Below are 19,857 nucleotides of genomic sequence, written 5' to 3' on the forward strand. Positions count from 1 at the left end.
TGCTTTCAGGATTCTGTCTTTGTCTTTGGTTTTAATGAGTTTGATGATGATGTGTCTTGGGATTTTCTTTTGGGGTCTATGCTGTTTGGGGTTTGTTGGACTTCCTGAATGGATATATTCTCATCTTTCATCATATCAGGGAAGTCCTCCTCCAACAAATCTTGGACAATTTCCTCAGTGGTTTTGTTTTTCTCTTCCTGTTCTGGAATTCGAATGATGCTTAGGTTATTCCTTTTGATGGTATCCCACATGTACCTCAGGCTTTCTTCATTTTTTTTTTTTTTTCTGACTGATCCCTTTGCAAAGAAGTATTCAGGTATTTGTCTTCAATCTCATGAATTCTGTCTTACATTAGATCAGTTCTAGTCCTTTGCCTTTCGAATATGTTATCTACTTCTGATAATTTAGTATTAATCTTCTGGATTTTTATCTGTAGATTTAGAATCATTTGTAATTTTTCATTTATTTGGTCATTTTCTTCTTGTTTTTTCTTCCAAAATTCTTCTAGGGTTTTTTTCTGTGTTTTCTTTGGTCTGTCTCTCAATCCTTTGAAGATACCTAAAGATATTTCTTTTGAATTCTTTATCAGAGAGTTCCAATGCTGCTGCTTCCTGAGGGATGTATTCTGGGTCTGTATCCTGATCACTCGTTTTTCCTGCTTTATCTTGCTTCTTTGTGTGGACTGTGATGGTCTGTTGTCTCCAAGACATCGTGGTGTTGTTGTATTTGGATCTCTGTTAATTGTTTGTGAAGAGCAGCCAAGGGTGAATCAGGCTCTTCTTGGTGGTTTTTTATCGTTGGCCCCTTGGTGGAGAAGGTGGTGGTGAGTCACCACTTGTGAAGTTGCAGGAGGTGTGGGTGTAGTTGTATCTTATGGGGACTGTTGCTGTCTCCCATTCAGTTAGACAAAAATTATAATTGAATAACTATCAAAAAACTAAAAGCACCTGCACAAAAAAATACACCATGTAATCACACAGGAACAGTAACCAAAAAAAGAAAAAAGGGAAAAAGAAGAAGAAAAAAACAAGAAAACTTAAAATATCTATGGATAGGGAACTAAGAGAGAAAAGGTAGAGAAGGAGACTAATGAAGGAAAAAACTGAGAAAAATGCAAAAAAGAAAATCAAGGAATGGGGTTAACCGTGAGAAGAAAAGAGAAGAAAAAAATCTTGCAACCAGTAACAGGGAAAAGGAAAAAAAGATGAAAACTAGGATTTGGGTGGTGAAAAATAAAGAATAATAGCAAAAAGGACAAAAGTGTTAATAATAGTAATAGCTCTAAAACAGACAAAAATAAGCAAACTGATAACCAGAAAAAAGAAAGAGAAAAATAAAAATAAAAATAAATCGGGGAAGGGCAGGGCAGGTCACCCAGGCTCCGTCAGAGCACACAGACTGGGATGGACTTCCTGTGGGCCCAGAAGGTGGGTGGGAGTGGGGGATGGCCGCACCTCTGTTCACCAAGCGGTTGTGGAGTATATGAATAGCAAGGGGAATGTCGCACCTTTTCAGTCATCCAGGTCTGGAGTGTCCTTGGGGTTGCTGGCATGCGGAATCTGTTCTTCAGCTCCTGGAATCTGGGAGAGTACTGTCTCTTTAAATATCCAAAATGGTCAAGCCACTTGTAAACATTCAAAATGGCTGCGCCCTCTGGACAGGCAAAAGTCCACAGCTCAGCCCACCTTCCTCTTTGCTGATTCTCCTTTTATTTACCAGCCACCAGAGCAGTCCTCCTTGCAGTCCCTGGCTAGCAGGGCTGATTTTTAGGTTAATTCTTAGGTCTTACCAGACTCGGCATGCTCCAAGCTGTCTGTGCCGTGCCGTCAGGATCACTCAGGATCGCTGTCAGACCGTAGCTCCGTATGTCTCTTTTTTTGGTATTTTCATGCAAATTCTTCTGCTAGTTGGGGTTTAGTCCACTTCTATATCCTTCCCTTCAAGGCTCAGGGGTCCAGGATTATCTTCTGTGTCTGTGTTAATTGGTTTCCCTTTTCTTTGTTGAAGAGGGTCTGTGTAGTCTTTCTGCCTAGTCCGCCATCTTACCCTTCCCCCGAGAAAAGATTTCTAAAAAGTAGAAATAAGGTCTTATACTTAGGGAGCATTAAATTTAATTAACGAAAAACCAAGCCCACTACCATTGACTCATTTCCAACTCATAGCGACCCCCCATTGGGTTTCCAAGACAGTAAATGGTTATGTAAGTAGATTTTCCCCATCTTCCTTCTTCAGAGTAGCCTGATGGATTTGAACTGCCACCCTCTGGTTATCAGTCAAGTGCCTTAGGCACTGCACCACCTGAGCTCCTTTTAAATAGAATTGGGAGCATAAAAGTAGAATTAGTAATTCTCAGTTAGTATACTTTGTATCAGATCTATTTGGGGAAAGAACAAAGGTGAGGTCAGAATAAGGTGAGATCTTTATTTTCATTTCTCATATAAGATGTGATAGGTAATGATTCATTCATTCAGTTAATTATTACTGAGCATTGACTGAGAGATACAGGTATAACCAAAGCAAAGGAGGTCTCTGCTCTCTTTGAGCTAACAGCCTAGGGAGGGAGTCAGCCATAAAATAAGCAAGCAAGGAAATAAATAATTGCAGACAGTAATCATTGCTGTAAAGAGCTGTGGTGATGCTGTGGTTAAGGTATTGAACTACTAACCAGAATGTTGGCGCTTCAAACCCACCAGCTGCTCCGTGGGAGGAAGATGAGGCTGTCTATTTCTGTAAAGATTTATAGCCTTGGAAACTCTATGGAGGTCACTGTGAGTCAGAATCGACTCGATGGCAGTGTATTTTGTTTTTGTTTGGATCATTGCTATGAAGGAACAAAGAGGGTTGGTGCCATTTTAGATAAAGTAGCCTGGGAAGATCTTCCTGAGGAAGAAAGTTGACCTGAAATTGGAAGAGAATGAACAACCCATAGAGTGTACTAGGTGGAAGACTCTAGAAGAATTCAAAACCCTGAGGGAGGAGGGACTTGCTCATATTTAAAAAGCAACAGGGAGACTGGTGTGTCTAGATTGTGAGGAACCTGGAGGAGAGTTGTAGGTGATGTAGTTGGAGAAGTAGACAGTACCCAGACCATGCAGGGCCTGGTAGGCTGTGGTGAGGAGTTTGGGTTTTATCCTAAGAGAAAGGGAAGGCCCTGAAGAGTGTAAAGAAAGGAGGAATATGACCTGATTTAGATTTTTAAAAGGTAACTGGCTGCTGTATAGCGTACATTGTAGGGGCAAGAATGGAAGTAGGAAAAAATCAGAGGAAAGTATTCTGAGTCTCTCATCCTTACCCCTCTACTTGGAGATCTAACCAAAGGGAGTCAGCAGTGATTATACAAAATGGCTGCCAAGTGGAGATCCATGTGCTGTACTGGAAATGTCAAAGGATTCAATGCCAGGAATATCTGCATTTGAATTTAAACTCTTCTAATTAGATCTGTGAACATGGCCAAGTAATTTAACCTCTCTAAGCTTCTGTTCCTTTGCTTACAAAATGGGGAGGAATTATATTTACCCTTCAGGGTTGCAATAAGGGATATGTTTGGTGGTGTGAAGAAAGTATGCCTACAGGCACCTAAGAGATGCCATCTTATCTTTCTTCTTCCTGATGTGGACCTTTGGTGTAAACAGAAAATGAAGCTGGCTGCCTTCTGCACTGAGCCTCCTGGCATTCATAAACACTTGTAGAGAGTGTGCTCTGTTATGGAGCTGATTGGGCTGGGGTGAATAGAGTAGTCCTCATACCACTGACTTAATCATTTCAGTCCTGAGAAGGAAATTGACTTTAGGACAGGGAATTGCTTCCATTTGGGAGCTATGAGCTACTGATTCTCTAATTTTAGTTGTCTCACTTCAAAGAATTTGGAGTGAGAGGGAAACATTGATACCATAGTGGTTAAGATGCTGGCCTTGGGATCAGATAGATTTAGATTCAAGTTCTAGTTCTGTCATTGACTAGCTGAATGATCTTAAGCAAGGGTCTTTCTCCTCAGCTTCTTCTATAAAATAAGAGTTGTGATAGTGCTTTACTCATGAAGTTGTGGAAAGGATTACAGCAAAGCCCTTAGTTTAATAACACCAATATCATAGGTTTCACATGACTTGAGGTAACGTATGTAAGGAGACTAGCATAATACTTGGCATGTAGTATTCACTTAATAAGGTATGTTGTGTTGTTGTTGTGTGCTGTCGAGTTGGCCCCGACTCATAGCGACCCCTCCTTGGGTTTCTGAGGTTGTATCACTATGGAAGTAGATTGCCCAACCTTCCTTCCAAAGAGTGGCTGGTGGGTTTGAACCTCCAGCCTTCTGGTTAGCAGTCAAGTGCCTTAGGCACTATGCTTCCAGAGCTCCTAATAAGGTATAGCTTCTATTACTACTACTACTACTGTTGTTATTATTCATCTTCATTGAGAATTTATTTTTCTAACTGCTGTTGAAATAGAGTGAAAAGGGTACTTTCCAAGTAGCCTGTATATTATAAGGCCCACTAAAAGGTAAAACTGAAAACTGAGTGACTTATCTGTTTTTGTTTTGTGGCTTTTATATATCCTAGGTGGACAATCAGCTCATTGGTACCACTCAGCCCTTCATGCTCTATGTGACACCCCTGAGCAACGAGAATGAGGTCATAGAGACAGGCCCTGCTGTGCAAGTCAATGCTGTGAAGTTCCCCAGTAAGAGCACACTGACCAACATCTACAAGGTAGTTTAGAAGAGAGACTGGTGTGGCTGATACCATGCCAGAAAGTTGATTGGTTCTCTCACAGCTACGTCACAGAGCACCAGTGCATGGTGCTGACGGACATAGTTCTAGGGAGTTAAGCCACATGTTACTTTCTAAGTTGTTTAGGGAAATTTAAAGTAACTACTTCTCTTATATTCTCAATTGTGTTTTTAATGACCTTGCAGGTGATAGTACTGAGTTTCATAGGGGACAGAGTCTGTGTTCATCAGAATAAAGTCCCTGTAGAAAAGCATAGCATCTTCTAGATTGATCAGGACCAAGCATGAACTGGGTATATTATAAAAAATAGAATAAACCAGAGATTATTGGAAAATGAGTAGAAAGCTGTGACCTTAGGACAGACATCCTGCTGTGTAAGGTGACACACCATTCACTAAAAGCAGATAATTCAAAATTGATAAACTCTGTTTCCTGGAGAAGTCTCCATGTATAAGCCAGGGGTTTTAGCATTTAACTCTGGACAAAATGGGAGCTAAGAGGTTGCTTCCATACTTCTGGTTCTTTGTTAGCAGTGCTGATGGGACCAAGCCTGCGTATAGCCCTCAAATCCATAGACTCAGGCATGCTACTCCTTAACTAGTGCCTGCTATCTGAGTATAGTATATAAAGCTCATCTAACACAGTGCATCTGTGACTGTAGTCCCAACTAATGAGCCACAGATGCCCTTAGACCAGATAATAGGATGGTAAATTGTCTACTAAACATCTTCTAGAATTCTTGGCTAATGGTAACAATAGAGAGAGAGAGAGAGAGAGAGAGAGAGAGAGATATGAGTCAGATATCATTTGCTAATATGTGTCTGATTATGAAATCATGAAGAAACCATGTCATGTTATTGGGGCCTTTGAAATGTCACAGATAAAAGTTCCTTCTGCTGTTCACAGTATAAATCAGAGTTTGTTTATCTCTAGCATCTGATGGTCACAGCTCAGAGATTCACCGTGCAAATTGAGGAGAAACTGCTCCTCAAGCTATTGAGTTTCTTTGGCTACGATCAAGCAGAATCAGGTAATGTTGAATATTCTGTTTTTATATGGGAATTGGCATAATGATGGCCCAATGAAAACAGGTAGCCTCTGGATGCTTGACAAGTTTGCTTCCTCTTCTCAGCCTGAGCTATAATGTTAAGGTTTGTGTTTCAGTTTGTCTTTATCCCAGTATTGCTTGTCATCAGATTAAACCTGTAGGGCAATCACAGTGCCTTCGAGTATCCTGGCATACCCAGCGGGAAACCTTTGGGGAACAGAATACTCTTCCTTTTTGCTTCTCATTTTCTGATTCATCTGCTGTAGGATAATAGAATTGATGTTAGTCATTTAGCAAACTGCTTTGTTTCCTAACCTTTGTTTATTAAACAGACTCAGGGCCAGGAGTCAGAAATCCCTTGGGTATTTCCTTTGGCTTAATTGAGGGGGAAAAAAATTGGCTAGCCTCAACTTTAGAGTTTGACAGAAATACCCTTATTCCTTAATGTAATTACAGAGGTTTCTAGTCACTTTACTCTTGTCTTTGGGGAGAAGAGTAAGATAAGCGATTGGAAAATCCAAATATCCAGCTGCTACAGAAATGATTTAGCTGTTGCCTCTTTATTTTCTATTCCTCATCATGGCATTTTCTTCTGCCTTTAGATTGATATTATGTGGCTATATATATACAGCTTGGAAGGAATTCAGTACTGCTTAGTTTGAAGGCTAAACTAAAGCCTGAAGAAATGATAAGACAGACTTTATGTTTATCTGCCCATATTGGCTAGAGAAAAAACAAAACACTGGAAACGTGTACATTTGTACATATACACATGCAATGCAAGAAAAATATTTTGTCTCTTTTTATCCCAGACTTAGAATTTAAGCTTTAAGTGTAAATGGGATCAAGAACAAGATTCCCATCTATTTCATGCTGTGTTTTCTACTTGAGGTTGGAATGCCAGTGCTTATTTGTATTCAGATAGCCACTTGAGACCCTGCCTGCTAGGTATCTGTTCTATTTTGGTACCTTCTGGGAACTTTTACTTTCAATTTGCTTACACATGCTTTTCTTGTAAGTTGCTCTACATAAATTTATCTCCAAGCATAGGGAACATTGTATGGTGAATTTAGACTTTTGTATAATCTTTGCCCACCTTTCATTGGAGCATCTCCCCTCCTTCCTATAGCTATTTCTGTTTCCTGTGCACAGACAGACAAGTCTGTGTTGCAGTTTTGTTTCACTCCTCTAAAGGCCCAGTGGCACAGTGGTTAAAGTGCTCTGCTGCCAACTGAAAGGTCAACAGTTCAAACCCACCAGCCACTGCATGGGAGAAAGATGAGAGAGTCTGCTTCTTTCTGTAAAGATTTACAGACTTAGAAACCCTATGGGGCCATTCTACTCTGCCTTGTAGGGTCACTATGAGTTGGAGACAGCAATGGGTTTGGGAATTTTCCCTCCCTTTTTTTTCCTTGTAAGTAGAAATAATAGCTTACAGCATTAGTTTGTTTGATTAAGTAGATATGTACAGTCTCTCTGGTTTTATTTCTAAGGCCTGTGAAGCCAGGTGAAAATAAGCTCCCCATATGGGTACCCATCGTCAAGTACAGGTAGCTCCAGACTTACGATGGATTCAAGTTATGACAAACTGCACTTACACTTGTTTTTCCTTCCTTTTTTGTACATCTTATCATTAGTAATGTATACTATATACAGTGTTGCAGCATGTAATTTGCTGATGTGCTCATTCTCAGATGTTCACTTGCAGATGTTCAAAGATCAGATTTATAAAGATATTGATAATAAAAGTTGATAATAATGAAAACCAAAAAAAAAAAAAAATTAAAACAGGTATTCAACTTATGTCAGAATCAACTTATGATGGAGTCATTATAATGTAACCCTGTTGTATGTTGAGGACAGCCTGTTCAAAGAGTGTTGTATTTTAGCCCATGTTAATCCTTTTTACTCGATAAAATAACAAATAAAAAAATCTACCTTGATTATCCTATTTAAATGTATGTTTGTCACAGAGAGAGGGTACTTCTTGTAGTGATATAAGTTTTTTATACCCTATGTCCTGTTTCTTTTCAGGTATTAAGTTTCATTCAGATTTGTAATTTAATTGGTAATAGTGTTCACTAACAGGAGTTCTCATGGTGTAGTGGTTAAAGCATTTGGCTGCTAACCAAAAGATTGGCAGTTCAAACCCAACAGCCATTCTGCAGGAGAAAGATGAGGCAATCTGATTCCAAAATATTTATAGACTTAGAAACCCTATGGGGCAGTTTTACTCTGTCCTATAGGATCACTGTAAGTTGGGATGGCAGGGGTTGGGTATTGTAATGATTCAGTTCTGCTGTATTCCACATCCGTATGTGGATATCATCTCATGAAATAAATAATCTAGGTAACTGAGGATAATAATAGTTGCTAGAAAGCCCACTGCCAGTAAACAAACCCATGACCTCTGGCTTTCTCACCTGGATTATTTTTTCCAAAGATGCTATCTGCCAGATGATAGAGAGTTACAAGTTAAAAGAGCAAACTAGTCTACTTTTTTGGTGAACAACATGAAACAGATCTGCTTACAAAGAAATGACATGAGGATGTACATGTTATTGAGCCCTTGAAAACTAAATTTAGAAGGATATTTACATTTTTTCATTGTGAGTGCAAATATCTGACTCATGAAGTTTCAAGTGATTCAAGTTTTCTTAAATCCTGTCTTTATACTAGAGGTAGAAAAATATGATGAGAGCCTTCATGAAAAGACAGTTGAGCAAGGTGGAACACCAGTCCGATATTACTTTGAAAATCTCAAAATCAGCATTCCCCAAATCAAGCTGAGTGTGTTCACCTCCAACAAGCTGCCATTGGACCTGAAGGTGAGCTGATACCTGGGTAGATTTCAAAGCATGACTTTTTCTTGGAAAAGAATGAGTATGTTTACGATTTTTGTTTTCTGTCCAACATTAGAATTTGTAGGGGATATTTTTACAGGCTTTCTTTCTTCAGAAGGTTTTTTATTCATAAAGGAACCCCAGTGACACAGTGGTTAAGCACTTGGCTGCTAACTGAAAGATTGGTGGTTTGAACCACCAGCTGCTCCTCAGGAAAAGATGTGGCAGTATGCTCTTGTAAAGATTACAGCTTTGGAAGCCTTGTGTACAGTTCAACTCTATCCAATAGGGTTGCTGTGAGTCGGAATCAACTCTACAGCAACAGGTTTTATTGACTTGTATATGATTGTTTCTTTCTCTTTTTTAGTTGTTAAATATGACTTTGCTAATGATCAAGGAGTAACAAAAGAGAATAAACACAGAGAACTGCATACAACCCTTCCGTTCTCTACTTAGCTCCTGGCTTATTTCAGTGAGGTAAAAGCTTCCTTTCCTAGGGGGTGCCCTCAGACTCAAGGAAAAAAACCACAACCAAGACAGTGTCTTCCTTTTGTGCCTAATCCTGGCTGCCCTCCCAGCCCTCTCTTACTTCTTTTCTAAGTACCCATCTCTTCTTGAATGGTGGACACTGGAAATGTTGTCACCTTCAAGGAAGACACAGACTCATACTCCCTGAGGTATGACCTCACGTATCACTGCATCAAGATGTAATACTCATATTGATCATTGTGCTATATGCGCTTGACAGATACAGCCTAAACGTCAGTTTCATTTTCGGCAGTAAAGTTATATTTTGAATAAAGAATGGGTCTGGGATTCAACTCCAAGTCTGTCTAACTCCAAAATCTATATATATTTTTTTCACTTTATTATCCTGCCCCCTACAATATAAGAAATCTGAATTATAGGACTACACGAGTCCTTAATGATCCCCTTACTTGATAGACAAGGAAACTGAAGTTCAAAGTGTTTTGCTCATCAGGCCTTTTGTAAGTAGGTAATGGGGAGCAGAGTGGAATCTAGGTGATTGTTAAAAAGTATTTTCTTAGGTTAAGTCTAAATCTCCCTCCCTGCAGCTTGGGCTCATTGATTGTGGTTCTTTCCTCTATTACATTTGAAGATGGTTGTCAAGGAACCCACCTCCCCACTAACTACCAATCTAAGAATCTTTTTCTCACTTGCCCATACTGCCTTCTCTAAGATAGTCTCTTTCTGAAACAGGAGCATCTAGAGATCTGAGCAAATAAGTAATAAACCTGGAATCATAAATTCAGATGCCCACAGGGCTGTGCTAGTTATGAGATAAGTGAAGCAATGGTGGTACGGCCATGGCACACTGTGAGCACATGCTTCATCTGAAGGGGGCAGCCGCTGATCAGCTCCAGCCACTGTTGTCATGGGGGAGTGTAAACCCAGTGCTGTCAGATCTTCAGATTTTTAAAGAGGAGCCGGAAATCTGGATTGTAACATGAAATCTTCTGGTTTTTAAACATTGGCAATCAATTCAAGTTTCTTGTTGTATTTTTAAAACCTTGTGGGCCTAACTAAACACATGTGTGGGCCTCATGTGGCCCCATGGTTTGCCAACTCACCACTTCTAAAATAGATATGTAGGTAATGAGACGGTAGTCTGGTCAACATCAGATTACATTGGGATAAGGATAGGAGAAGGGTGACTGCTTCGTCGAGGTGACAGGATAAGCAGCCAATTGGTGGTGGTGGTGCTGGGGGGCTGGTCAGGACCAGGAGAGCAGTAATCGCCCATGCAGCCTCCTAAGAGCAGTTGCCAGCGTGCCCTGCTCCATTCTCCACTGGCTGGCTGCTTAATTTGCTTTAATTTCATGTTTCCCAGGAGACTGAAGATACTTATAATTAGCATGGGACTGGGGGAAAACCATGGGAAAACCACTATTGTGGTAATATTCACAAGTATCCACTTGACTTATGTGACCCTTTGGAATGGGTTTGTTTGATAAAGTAGATATTCCCCCAGAACACTTGGCACTCACCCAATAAACCAATGTTAAGCATTTCCTGAGAGGTGAGGACGTCTCTCTCTCTCTCTTTTTTTTTTTTTAAATTATCTTACTAAGAAACACAGATACCTAACTTCCCTTTTAATTGCTCCTGGCAGAAAACTTTTTCCCAGACCAACAAATGTAGTATGATTTTCTGTAGTTAAAGTAGCTCAAAGCCTACAGTTCCATGGGTTATGGGTTTGATGTTCACATGTGCACTCTGCGTACAGTCAACTGGAAGTCATTTACGCTGAATGTTTCATCTAGCACTACACATTTTCAAGGCATTTTTCAAATGATTGTTAAACAAATTAAATGAAGCAGTCCTGTTACGAGGTGTGTGGGGGCACACTGAGTGCAGTGAGTTAATGTTTCAGGCAGGGCACTGGGAATTGGGACTTCAGAGTTAAATTCTCAGCTTGTGGAAGTTACCATTTTACTGTGTCTTGAGTTCTCCTAGTGTGGAGTCTGGGGCTCATAAAATAATGTCATTTATTCAGAGTTTTCTAACAGAGTAATATCCTTTTATTAGTAGCTCTTAGGAAGGGCAATATGCTCTTTTAGATGAATATGTAATCACTAAAAGTATGTGCTTAGGAAATGCAGTCCTATCCCAGAACAAAGTCACAAGAGTCTGACTAAAAGGTAACCGTGTCTTTGGTATTGAAAGAATAATTATCTTGATTCTTCCGACTCTGGGCCAGAAGTGAGGCTGTCAAAAATCTCAGAAGGGTACATTGTTGCCATATATAGTGTCTGTTCAGAAGGACTCAAGCATTTTCACATTTGCTATCTCAGTTGAATTCTTTAGTCAGTGATGGAAGGAAGGAGGAGATAATAGTTCCATTTCAGAAATGCAGAGACTGAAGCACAGCCCCTCTGTTCCCCCATTTTTTCCATTATTCTCCTAGGTTTACTGATTAGTTTGCATACTAATATCTAAAATGCCAGGTAGTTTTTTCTTTTTTTTTTTTTCCCCTAATTTTTTAAGATCAAAAGAAACCAGGAGCCTTTAAAAGGTTTCACAAGGTGGCCTACAGCAGTCCTTTTCCCATTTAGAGCACTAGGGTATTACAAAAGAAGGGCTTTAATTGAGCAATCTAGTTTGGAAGAAAACCCACATTTTAATGGTCAGAGAAAGAGAGGAGAGGGTGGGGGTAAGGGGGAATTTCAAACAAAGACACTATTTAAAAAGCCTAAAACTGTCTTCTGAAAGGCTTGAAATAATTTGTTGGGAAACTTCAGACCCTTTACTTTTTTCCTCCCCTCCTAAATAAAAACCAGATTTGTTAAAAGGAAAAAAGATCCAGTATTGTTAATTGTATTTCAGAAAGTGCTAGAGAGGGAAATATCCCTGTAGTTTTAAACACTGTCCCATGAGGGAAACGGGCAAATACCCTGCTTCACATAAACAGTCACTATGTACCATAAATAAACCTTTAAAGAATGAATTCCAGACAATTTTGTTTAATGCAAGTTAAACTTAAGAAAGGAAAGGACGTGGTCCAGGGACTAGCTTGTGATCTGAGACCTTATGGCATATGGACAGGTATTTCTTCTTTCAACCCTAAGTTTTTGGAAGACCTCAGTATTTTTGTCTGGGAGATAGAAATAAGCAGTTTCTTGTTTTTTATTAAGGAGTTCTGGTGGCTCAGTGGTTAAAGTATTTGGCAGCTAGCTAAAAGGTCAGTGGTTCGTACCCACCAACTGCTATGCAGAAGAAAGATGAGACAGTCTGCTTCCATGAAGATTTACAGCCATGGAAATGCTGTGGGGCAATTCTACTCTGTCCTATAGGCTTGCTTGATGATAGTGGGTTTGGTTGGGGTTTGGATATTTTTATTAGCAACCTATGAATACAGCATTGCTTTCTCTAGAATCCATTTTATTACAGGAAACTGTCTGCTACTTGAGTAAATAAGCATCGACTTTGTATACTACTGTATTTCATTAGTCATTTTGTTGCTACAAGAAAAAGCTCCTTCTCATCGCTTGTACTTTGGCTGACCTGCTCAACCTGAAGGTGGCAGAATAATTCACACGAACAAGCTGTATCTTAGCACTTTCAATCACTTGAGGCCCCAAAGCAGTAAATGACTAGGTAAAGATAATTTTTACTTCAGGGTCATGGTATTTCTTTGTTTAAACAAAGCATTTCAGTCATCGAGAAAGGGGCTAGTGTCAGTCCTGAGGGTTTTGACAACTGAGTAGAGATTTCAGTCTTTGGTACTATGTGTGTTTAAGTGCAATGAGGAAGTTAGAGTAAAAAGCTTTTTATCTTAAGCCTTTGTTTTTGTCTTACTTCCTTTTCTCTGAGAAGAAAGTAATTCTCAAGAGTCCCACTGGCAAAACAGAGGGCTGAACTGATTGTCAGTACCTGGCCTTCCTAGCATATTTACCACAAACCAGTGGAGTCTGCAGTGCCTCAGTACCATGCTGATGCTCGCTTCATTGTCACTCACCATGCACTTTGGTGAGGAATGTGCGAAAAAATAGAAAGTGTTTCAAGAGACATCATATAATCTTCCATTCTGGCCTTCATGTTTTTCACCTAATACAAACCAAACCAAATTTACTGCCATCAAGTCAGATCCAACTCATAGCGACCCCTCCTTGGCTTTCTGAGGCAGTATCACTACTTTCTTCTAAGGAGTGGCTGGTGGGTTTGAAACTCCAGCCTTCTGGTTAGCAGTCAAATGCCTTAGGCACTATGCCACCAGAGCTCGCTAATAGGTAGTTGGTATTGCAGAAATGAACATATGCAGATCACACATCTACTAACAACTAGCTTTGTGAGTTTGGGTCATCCTCTTAACATTTCTTTTGTCTTACTTATTTAAGAAAAAAAAAATGAGTGATGAGTGTTAAATTATATTAACTAGAATATGCTCTTACATTTCTTAAATGTTTTCATCTGAAGTTATATAGTAGGAATGACTTCCCAAAGCACCAAATTTATTTTTTCTATACTTATCTTTCTAGAGTCCCCTGCCATATTTGACATTGTTAACCTCTGTATGCTTGGCTTATGTCCTTTCTGGTTCTCTTACTCGTCTGTTTGTTTCTTTTCTTTTTCATTGTTTTTTTTCTTAAAAAAAAAACCCAAAAACTCCTTCTTTCCCTAATCTATAGGTTGAAGGATCATTTTTCCCCTCTGTGTACTGTCTGGTCTTGTTTCTTGTCCATGTTTCTATCAGATTGTTGATTTTTTTATCCTGTCTGATTTTAGAAACTCTTTATGTAATTTTATCTTTGATATAAGTTGCAAGTATTTTTCAGTTTTTCATTTAATTTTTTGTATGCTTTATAAATCATAGAAAAGCTTTTTATTTTTATGTTGTCCAATGTATCAGTCATTTGTCTTTTTGCATCTGAAATGTGTGTGAGTTATAGAAATTTTCCCACTCCCTGGTTTTAGAAAATTTTACCTATACTTTCTTTTATGATACTGTCTCATTTTAATTAAGCATACTCTTATTCCACAAGAATTTAAGGCTGCCTGTGAAAATACAACAGAAAAGATAAAAAAATCTGAGAAAACAGAATGTTATTAGATTAAAAAAAAAATCTACTGTCCTCGAGTCAGAGCTGGCTTCTAGTGACTGACCCCTCCTTGGGTTTCTGAGCTGGTATCACTACAGAAGTAGATTGCCCAATCTTCCTTCTGAGGAGTGGCTGGTAGGTTTGAACTGCCAGCCTTCTGGTTAACAGTCAAATGCCTTAGGCACTATGCCACCAAAGCTCCTTGGTTATTAAATTACACATGAAATTTTAATATATAATAAAGATATTTTAACTTACTGGAGAATATATAGCCTTTTTGATAAATACTATTAGACTAACTAGATTGTTGTTGTTGTTGTTATATGCCGTCGAGTCGGCCCCGACTAACTAGATAGCCATATGGAAACAAAATCTGATTCATTCTTCATACCCCACTTAAGGATAAACTCCAAGTGGATCTGAGATTTACTAATATTAATATAAAAAATATTTGGCGTGCTCTCTAAAAACCTTGAAATATCAATTATGTAAATGAAAATATGATTTTAAAAAATAGACCATATCCAACAAAGTAGACTGTCCTATAGCAAACCTAAACCAGCTGAAAAAAATAAGAAAAACTAGATAGAAAAAAAAAAAAAATCTAGTAGACAGCATTGAAAAATCAAGCCAGTTAGGACTTTGAAGGTAAGATTTAAAAGGGAAATTTGATTGGGTGAGCCTTGCATTGTATTCTATGCTTTTATTCTTGAGGCATTTTCTTATTTGTAAGAGTTTGGGAGAAAGGTAGAGAAGCCAGGCAAAAAGCAGCTGCCAAAAGGCAGAAGATCTAAGTAAAGCTTTTGACAGTCTCATGGGACTGGCAAGGCAAAAATTAGACTTTATTTCTAGTAAGAGAGCTAGGACTTGAGGGGCTAATATCATACAGAGAAAGCACATGCAAAGAAGGGACCCCAATAGCGTGAGCTGCTTTTCTCAGCCCAACGGTAAAGACCTACAAGCAGAACACCTACCCAGGGAGATGCACCCACCTAACCTAAGGAGATGTACCCCTTAGATCAATCAGCCATCACACATCAGAAGGGCAGCATTCACATAAAGGGAAAGCTGAACAGACAGGAATGCATAGATAAGAAGGGAACAGGGAAGGGGTGATCACATGGAGGAGAGCTTTCTATGATTGAGGGTTGTAACTGGGGCTATGAAGTCAAACATGCATGAACTGTTGTGGTATAGTAAATTACATAGTGTGGCTTTTCTAGCCATAATCTTTGTAAACTTCGTGGTGGAATTTGCCATGAGCAGCGGAGTAGCTCCTGATAAAGTTATCCACCTGGTTTATTTCTGTTGGAGCATCACGAAATAATCTTCTGGGAAGTTTGCTCTCTCTTGGCTGTACAGAACTCTGATGTTGGGATTGGTTAGTTTTGGCCACTCTGCCAAGCTCAAAAGGAGCCCTCCTAGAGTCAGAAGGAGTCTCTCTGACTGCCAGCTGAGAAAGACGTGCTGCTGAGAGAGAGATCTGAGAGAAACGTGCTGCTGAGAAAGAGAGATGAGAGAGACACATTGTTGAGAGAGAGAGATGTGCTAGTGAGAGACTGCTGGCCAGCTGAGAGAGACTGAGCATTTTCCTGAGGTTGAATTGTAGCCTGTTGCTTCCCTAATAAACCCTATAATCTGTGTTCTATGTGGCCTCTGCAGCGAATTATTGAACCCAGCAGAGAGGTGGTAGGTACTATGGGAGGAAAGCTTGATATCAAAGTTAGTAAGAGAGCTGGAGGGTGGTGGCATGTCTGACCTCATAAGACATTGGGTTGTTGATGGTGATTCTGTCTTCCTCTTGTGTAGTTAGAGGAGGTCAGAAGATGCCGCCTCCTTGCCCCTTTAGCAACTGTTGAGTAAAACAAATCTGCTCTGTAAATTTACACCCAAATCACAATTAAAAAAAAAAAAAAAAAAGTAGCATAAGCTAGTTTTTTTCTTAAGGTATTTGCCAATTTCTCAGTGACCCAATCTGAAAGAAGCCAGGCAAAAAGTGGCAGGTAAGAGGTTGAAAAAGAATTCTGGTGGAACAGTGGTTGAAAGCATTTGGCTGCTAACCAAAAGATCGGCAGGGAGAAAGATGAGGCAGTCTGCTTCCATAAAGATTTACAGCCCTGGAAACCAGTGGGGCAGTTCCACTCTATCCTGTAGGGTCACTATGAGTTGGAATCAACTTGATGGCAATGATTAGTGGGTGTAAGAGGTTGAAAGGCTAAAAAAGAACCTAGCCCTTAGGGTTAAAAGTGGAAGAATGGCTTTAGTTTTCACTGAAAACTAGGGACACATTAGGCCTTATGAAGACTGAAATAGACCAGGCCATCCAGATACTGAAACCCAGCCTTGAAAAAGCCTAGACTTCATTGGATTAAGGTATTATGCCTCTTACTTTAACTACCTGCCAGAAGTTAAAGACACATCCAAAGTCTTTATAAATATTCATATGCAATTTCTCATTCAATCACAAAGTACCATATTTACAGAAAGATTAGACACTAGAGATTGACTCACAGGTAATCCAGATGTTGGCATTATCAGATCTAGAATTTGAAATAACTGTAAATAGTGTGTTCAAGAAATTTAAAAGAAAACTATAATTTATATTTTAAAAGGATCAAATAATAAAGGAAAATTATAGACCATGTTTTTCATGTACATAAAAGAAAAAAAAAACTAAGCAAAATATTAGCAAATCAAATAAAGCAATGTATAGAAAGAGTCTATAACCAAATTAGATTTATTCCAGGAAGGCAAAGTTAGTTGAACATTTGCAAATAAATTGTGTAAGTTTTGATGGGAAATTGAGAGGCTGATTCTGAAATCCACATGGTAATCAAAAGTGCAGAGTAGCAAGGTAATACTGAAAAGAAAGAACAAAGTAGATTTCAAGAGTTATTATAAAGTTACTGTAATTACTTATTGATACATAGATGTTAATAGTGTAGTATTGATAAAAGGAAGGACAAAATAAAATAATACAAAGAATCCAGAAACAGACATATAAGTACAGTCACTTGTTTTATGACAAAATTCACACTGAACTGCAATAGGGGAAAGGATGGCCTTTTTGATAAATATTACTGGGTCAATTAGATATCCACCTGGAAAAAGTGAATTTTAATCTCTACCACATACCATACATAAAAACAAGTCAGGTAGATTATACATTTAAATGTGAAGAGTAGAACATTTAAACTTGTATAAGTAAATATATGGGGATGTCTTTATGACCTTGGTATAAATACTAATTTTTTAAAACAGGACATGGAAAGCTCTTAACATAAGGAAAATACTGATAAGTTGGATTTCATTAAAATGAAGAACTTCTGATCATCATTTAAAGAGTGATAAGTCACAAAACAGGAGAAGATATTTGCAATGTATCTACTTGACAAATGACTTGTATCTAGAATATGTAAGAAAAACTCCTACAAAGCAATAAGAAAAAAAACACCCCATTAGAAAAATGGGCAAAAGACTTGTACAGGGACTTCATAAAAAAGGATATCCAAATGACCAGTATCCATACTAAATAGTGCTTAATATCATTCATCATTAGGGAAATGGAAATTAAAACTACACTGAGATACCATTACATACCCCTCAGAACATGTGTTGTTAAGACAAACTATCTGTGCCAAGTGTTGATGAGGATATAAAATAACAGGAAATTTCATACATTGCTAGAAGGAGCAGAAAGTAGTCTAACCACTTTAGAAAACAGTTTGACAGCGTATACTAAGGTTGAACATATGCATTCTTTATGACTCAACAATTCCACCTTTAGGGATATAAAAAACCAAACTCACTGCCCTTAAGTCAATTTCAACTCATAGCGACCCTTCCTTGGGTTTCCGAGGCGGTATCACTACGGAAGTAGATTGTTCAACCTTCCTTCCGAGGAGTGGCTGGTGGGTTTGAACCGCCAGCCTTCTGGTTAGTAGTCAAATGCCTTAGGCACTATGCCACTGAGCTCCCCTTTAGATATATAGTCAAGAAAAATGCATACAATATCCACCAAAAGACATGTTCAGCACTATTCATAATAGTCAAAAAATTTGAAACAACCACTGACAACCTTTCGAGTAACAGGGAAACATTGTCTAACATAGTGCGAGAAGATGAGCCCCTCAGGTTGGAAGGCACTCAGAATATAACTGGGGAAGAGCTGCCTCCTCAAAGTATAGTTGATCTTAATGATGTGGATGGCGTAAAGCTTTCTAGACCTTTATTTGCTGTTGTAGCACATCTCAAAATGAAAGAAGCAGCTGCGAACAGCCATTAATAATTGAAATGTGGAATGTACAGAGTATGAATCTAGGAAAATTGCAAGTTGTCAGAAATAAAGTGGAATGCGTAAAGATTGATATCCTAGGCATTAGTGAGCTGAAATGGACTGGTATTGGCCATTTTGGATCAGACAATCATGTAGTCTGTTATGCTGCCAATGACATATTAAGGAGGAATGACATTGCATTTATTGTCAATAACAGTATTTCAATATCTATCCTGAAGTACAATGCTGTCAGTGAATAGGATAATATCCATATGCCTACAAAGAAGAACAGTGGCTCTGGTGGCATAGTGCTTAAGGCATTTGACTACTAACCAGAAGGCTGGTGGTTCAAACCCACCAGCCATTCCTCGGAAGGAAGATTGGGCAATCTACTTTGGTAGTAATACTGCCTCGGAAACCCAAGGAGGGGTCGCTATGAGTTGGATCCAACTCAATGGCTGTGAGTTTGGTTTTTGTTTTGTTTTGTTTTGTTTTCAGAGAAGGCCAGTTAATACAGTTATTCAAATTTATGCACCAACAACTAAGCCAAAGATGAAGACATTGAAGATTTTTACCAACTTCTGCAGTCTGAAGTTGACCAGACATGCAGACAAGCTGTATTGATATTTATTAATGATTGGAATGTGAAAGTTGGAAACAAGGAAGATGCATTGGTAGTTGAAAAAGATGGCCTTGGTGATAGAAATGATGCCAGAGATCACATGATAGAATTTTGTATGACCAATGATTGTTTCATTTCAAATACCTTTATAAAATAACAAATGGTGACTATACATGTGGACCTCACCAGATGGAATACACAGGAATCTAATCAACTATATCTGTGGAAAGAGGCAATGGAGAAAGTCAACATCCTTAGTCAGAATAAGGCCAGGAGCTAACTGTGGATCAGACCATCAAGTGCTCTTATGCAAGATTAAGTTGAAGCTGAAGAAAATTTTTAAAAGTCCAGAGAGTCAAAATATAACCTTGATTATATCCCAATTGAATTTAGAGACCATCTGAAGAACAGATTTCATACATTGAACTACCAATGACCGAAGACCAGACAAGTTAGGGGAGGACATCATATATATATGAACATCATACATGTATGAATATCATACATTAAAAAGACAGGAAAGGAAGAAAAGACACACACAAATTGATGTCAGAAAAAACTCTGTAACTTTCAAACAGAGAATAAAGTGAATGGAAGGAATGACAAGATAAAAGATCTGAACAGGGAGTTCAGACAAGATGGCGGACTAGGCAGAAAGACTGCACAGACCCTCTTCAACAAGGAAAAGGGAAACCAATTAACACAGACACAGAAGATAATCTTGGACCCCTGAGCCTTGAAGGGAAGGATATAGAAGTGGACTAAACCCCAACTAGCAGA

At 38.8% G+C, this 19,857-nt stretch overlaps 1 protein-coding gene across 1 annotated transcript in view; it reads left to right on the forward strand.

The window, feature by feature from the left end:
• Positions 1 to 19,857, forward strand: part of VPS13D (vacuolar protein sorting 13 homolog D) — a 435,877-nt gene that overhangs the window by 264,414 nt on the left and 151,606 nt on the right. Inside the window, exons 60-62 of the mRNA XM_007942672.2 lie at positions 4,557 to 4,706; positions 5,661 to 5,757; positions 8,455 to 8,603. Coding sequence (XP_007940863.1) covers positions 4,557 to 4,706; positions 5,661 to 5,757; positions 8,455 to 8,603 — 396 coding nt within the window. The remainder of the gene's footprint in view (positions 1 to 4,556; positions 4,707 to 5,660; positions 5,758 to 8,454; positions 8,604 to 19,857) is intronic.

This window comes from Orycteropus afer, unplaced genomic scaffold, assembly GCF_000298275.1.
Source record: "Orycteropus afer afer isolate SDZICR_OR568_19922 unplaced genomic scaffold, OryAfe1.0 scaffold00094, whole genome shotgun sequence".
NCBI lineage: Eukaryota > Metazoa > Chordata > Mammalia > Tubulidentata > Orycteropodidae > Orycteropus > Orycteropus afer.